At 20.5% G+C, this 5,000-nt stretch overlaps 2 protein-coding genes across 2 annotated transcripts in view; both read left to right on the top strand.

Annotated features, from left to right (window-relative positions):
- The window catches only part of PF3D7_0505800 (small ubiquitin-related modifier), a gene marked incomplete at both ends in the record, with an annotated part of 560 nt that extends 106 nt beyond the window's left edge, over positions 1-454 (top strand). The window contains 2 exons of the mRNA XM_001351580.1: positions 1-81; positions 339-454. The exon at positions 1-81 is cut by the window's left edge and continues 106 nt beyond it. Coding sequence (XP_001351616.1) covers positions 1-81; positions 339-454 — 197 coding nt within the window. The remainder of the gene's footprint in view (positions 82-338) is intronic.
- A 1,471-nt stretch (positions 455-1,925) lies between these two features.
- PF3D7_0505700 (conserved Plasmodium membrane protein, unknown function) lies at positions 1,926-4,700 on the top strand (the record flags this gene model as incomplete). The annotated part of the gene is made up of 1 exon (XM_001351579.1): positions 1,926-4,700. The coding sequence occupies one exon, from the start codon at positions 1,926-1,928 to the stop codon at positions 4,698-4,700; it is 2,775 nt and encodes a 924-aa protein (XP_001351615.1).
- Between the last annotated feature and the right edge of the window lie 300 nt (positions 4,701-5,000).

Here is a 5,000-nt window from a genome sequence, read left to right as displayed (position 1 = left end):
TTTTTAAAATAAAAAGGAAAACTAAACTAGAAAAATTAATGGAGGTATATTGTAATAGATTAGGTCAATCAATGGAAGCAGGTATGTGCAAAAAGATACATAATAAATATATATATATTAAAAAAAAAAAAAAATATATATATATATATATATATATATATATATATATATATATTTATGTGTGACCTAGCCATGTGATGAATTTGTTTAGAGATTACAAAAAAATTTTTAAAAATGGGAAACCAACATTGTGTTATACTACATAAAAATATATACATATATATATATATATATATATATATATATTTATTTATTTATTTATTTATTTCATTTTGTAGTTCGTTTTTTATATGACGGAGATCGTATACACGGAGATAATACCCCAGAACAATTAGGAATTGAAGACGGCGATGTTATTGATGCTATGGTTCAGCAAACAGGAGGAAGTTTCTAATTTTATTTTTTAATATATATATATATATATATATATAAATATGTATGTGATTATATATATATTTTTTTTAATATATATTTATTATGTAAAATATTTTTTAAAAAAATACAAATTTTATACTTCCCACACGCACATATATATATTATATATATGTAAAAAGAACTCTTCAATTTTTGTCTGCAATCCTTTTATAAACACAGGGATTAAAATATTCCCCTTAATAATATTAAGGGAATTAATAAATAGATAAAACAATAAGTATAAAAAAAAAAATTAACTGTATAATATATATAAAACCAAATCATTCACATATATATATGTATATATGTATATGTTTGTATATTCTTATATACTTTATATTTTTATATCCTTTTCAATCATAAGGTTCATGTATTTCTTCAAGCGATTCCTTATAAAATGAAGATTATTCTTTGTTTTTTTATATTTTTAAAAAGGTCCCCATCTCACAATTATTTTTGAGCATATATATATATATATAAAGCAAATAATAAGTGTACGGGTCAATATATGCGTACTTATTTAAATAATTAAAATTGATGATTATATTATATAAATGTTGAACGGTTAAATTATATATAAATATATAATATAAATATAATTTATATATATATATATATATATATATTTATATGTAACCACAAAAAAATAAAAAATGATTATTCGTAAAATATATAAAATGTGAAAATATTCCCCGCTCATTTAAAATTTTGATATTATATAATTATTGTATGATATGATTAATTCTCTTTATCATTTCATTATTTTTTTTTTTTTTTTTAATATATGTACATATATATCTGTACGTATATGTAAATATTAAAAGTTTAAGATCTACATATCTTTAAATAAAGGTTGATTTTTTTGGTTTTCTTTTTTAATTTTTAAAAAGAAGAAAAAGAAAAAAAAAAAAATATAAGATATGAGAGGTGTCAAATGTAAAAAAATAAATAAATAAATAAAAAAAAAAAAAAAAAAAAAAATATATATATATATATATATAATATAATATAATATAATATAATATAATATAATATAATATAATATAATATAATATAATATAATATTATATACATGTATTTGCCAGTTTATATATTTTATTTTATTTTATTATTTTTTTTTTTTTTTTTTTTGTGTGGATTCTTTGTAAAGGAGAAAAATAATAAAACATAAATAAGAACATTTGCATATTATATATATATATATATATATATATATATAATATAATATATTTCGTTTGTGTATTGATACATGTATTTCATTAGACCCTTGAAAGTATCTTTATTCACATAGGTATGCATATACATAAATATAAATATAAATAGATATATATTTATATATATATATTTTTTTATTTATTATTTTATTTTATTTTATTTTATTTTTTTATTTTTTTTGAATGCAGTAGTATAAATGTATTTATAATTATGTTTGATATTTTTGTTGAATAAAAATGAAATTAACTTGTTACTGTATTATGTTTTTATTTATTCATATAATAAAATATGTTAGTTGTGAAGAGTATAAAATAAACAAAGAAGAAGAAAATGGAAAACATAATAAGGAAGAAATAAAAAATGAAAAGTACGATAATAATAATTATGAAAATAAGAATAATGAGAATAATAAAAATATTGATAGTAACAATAGAGAAGACCATATAATGAAATTACTTCCAATTTATAAAGACAAAGATAATGATATCATCGATGAAAATATAAACAATAAAATAAATTATTATGAAAAGGATAATATAAAACAAGAGATAAAACATAATACTGAAAATGATAATAATAATAATAATAATATTTTTATACAAGAAAAAGATAATATACAACTTTATGTTGATAAAAAAGAACATTTGGATGAAAGAAATCAAAATGTCATACATGAAAATATGAAACAGGAGCAAGATAGAAATAAAGAAACACAAAAAGGAAATGATATAGATGAAAGTAAAAAGCAAAAAGAAAAAGAACAACATACAAACCAACTAATAGACAATCGAAATGATCAAATTAGTAATGTGGAAAAAGAAGACATACACAATGGTTATGAAAACGACAAGGATACTGAACAAAAAGATGATAATAAAGAAGATAAGAAGGATATCGAACAAGTAGATGATAATAAAGAAGATAAGAAGGATATCGAACAAGTAGACGATAATAAAGAAGATAAGAAGGATATCGAACAAGTAGATGATAATAAAGAAGATAAGAAGGATATCGAACAAGTAGACGATAATAAAGAAGATAAAAAAGATACCGAACAAGTAGATGATAATAAAGAAGATAAGAAGGATACCGAACAAGTAGATGATAATAAAGAAGATAAAAAGTATATCGAACAAATAGATAAAAACAAAGAAGATAAAAAAGATACCGAACAAGTAGATGATAATAAAGAAGATAAAAAGGACCCTCACCAAACAGATGACAAGAACGATGGGGCGTCTTGTGAAGAAGAAAAGAAAGTCATTATGTCAGAAATAAAAACCATAAAAGAAGATTTAGATAATTGTAATATAACAAATAAAAAGGATAAAAATGAATGTATTGTAAAAGTTAATGAGAGTGAAAGGAAATTAAATTTATGTAAAGAGAAAGCGCTTAAATGTAAAGGACAAATAAAAGGGATACATCATAAGTGTGATGAAAGGATAGATAGGAAAAATAAAGAAATGATAATATTACAAGGAATTATAAATAAATTGGAAAATAAAATAGATGAAGATAAAAAGAATGATAATAAAAATTTCCAAGATCATATAAAAAAAAGCGAAGGAAAGAAAAACGAAATTCCTGTAGAAAATAAAAACACTAAAGATAATGTTAAAAGAAATGAAAAAAATGTACATCATGAAGATTATAGTAGTCATCATAATATATATAGACAAGAAGACAATTATTTAATTTCCTATGAAATTTTAAAAAATTATTTTGAGAAAATATTTGAAATATATAAAACATTATATATTATAATAGTAGAGAAAACGTTTCTATCCATTTTTGTTAATAATATATTATATACTATAGATTTAATTATATTCTTAACAAAAAAATGTATAACAGGTACTATAGATATAATATATATTTGTTATAGATTTTTTGGACATCATTATATCATAAATTGTATGATTCAAATATTTGAAAATAGTTTTTTATATAATTATTATAATTTTTTTAAAAGAAAAATAAATAACATAAAATTAATATTAGAAAATTGTTTCTCAAACCTAATAAGTGAAAATAAACCTAAAGTTATGACATTAAAAAATAATATTCAAAAGAATGTAGATGTGTTTGTACATAAATTAAATGATAGTTCAGAAAATTTAGTAAATCATATTAATACGATAAATCCACATGTCAGAGGAATTATCCCTCCAAGTTTGTCCGATAAAATAATTCTCTTAATATTTTTTACTGTTGTAAATATAATACATTTATATATATTATTTTGTTTATTATTTATATTATACGAATTTTTGAAAAGAGCTACCAAATTTACAATAAAATGGGGATCATTAATAATTCGCCATATTTATTATTTCATCTTCTTTTTTCTCACCATACCTGTAAGACCGTGTATGAGGAAAAGAGCTGGAAAGGGACGTAGAGGATATAGAAGACACGACGATTTTATGTATAACAATGATCGTATGAATAACTACGAAAGAGTAAATAGTTTTGATAGAAAGGGTAGCTACGACTATAATAGGAATGGTTATGACGAGAAAGGTAGTTATGAACGTAATTATAATTATGACAGAACCTATGATAGGAATTATGATAGGAATTATGATAGAACCTATGATAGGAATTATGATAGAACCTATGATAGGAATTATGATAGAAATTATGATAGAACCTATGATAGGAATTATGATAGAACCTATGATAGGAATTATGATAGAACCTATGATAGAAATTATGATAGAAACTATGATAGGAATTATGATCGTAATAATGATCGTAATAATGATCGTAATAATGATCGTAATAATGATCGTAATAATGATCGTAATCACGATCGTAATCACGATCGTAATCATGAACGTAATCATGAACGTAATCATGAACGTAGTCAGGATCGTACCCATGAACGTAGTCATGATATTACATATAATAATAATGATGTATATGATAAATCTGAAGAATTAACAATGAATAATTCAGAATTAAAAAAAATGAAAACTTCAAATATACACGAGAGAAAATATTGAGAATAAAAATGTACCTAAGCGAAAATGAAAAATTAGTTAAGGTTTTTGGTAAAATTAAAAGGAATTAAGAGGATATGTATAAATAAATAAATAAATAAATATATATATATATATATATATATATATATATATATATATATATTTATGACATGCTTTATGTGATAATATATCCTTATAATATATGACTATGTGTATATATGTCTGGCATAAAAATAATATATAACAAAAGAATATTTTCTACCTAAGGACAAAGGTTCAAAGGTTGGAATAATAATATGTATATGTATATATATATATATA

The sequence above is a fragment of the Plasmodium falciparum genome (genome assembly GCF_000002765.6).
Source record: "Plasmodium falciparum 3D7 genome assembly, chromosome: 5".
NCBI classification, from domain to species: domain Eukaryota; phylum Apicomplexa; class Aconoidasida; order Haemosporida; family Plasmodiidae; genus Plasmodium; species Plasmodium falciparum.
The sequence above is the reverse complement of the archived record's forward strand: the minus strand, read 5'-3'. Positions and strand labels throughout refer to the sequence as shown.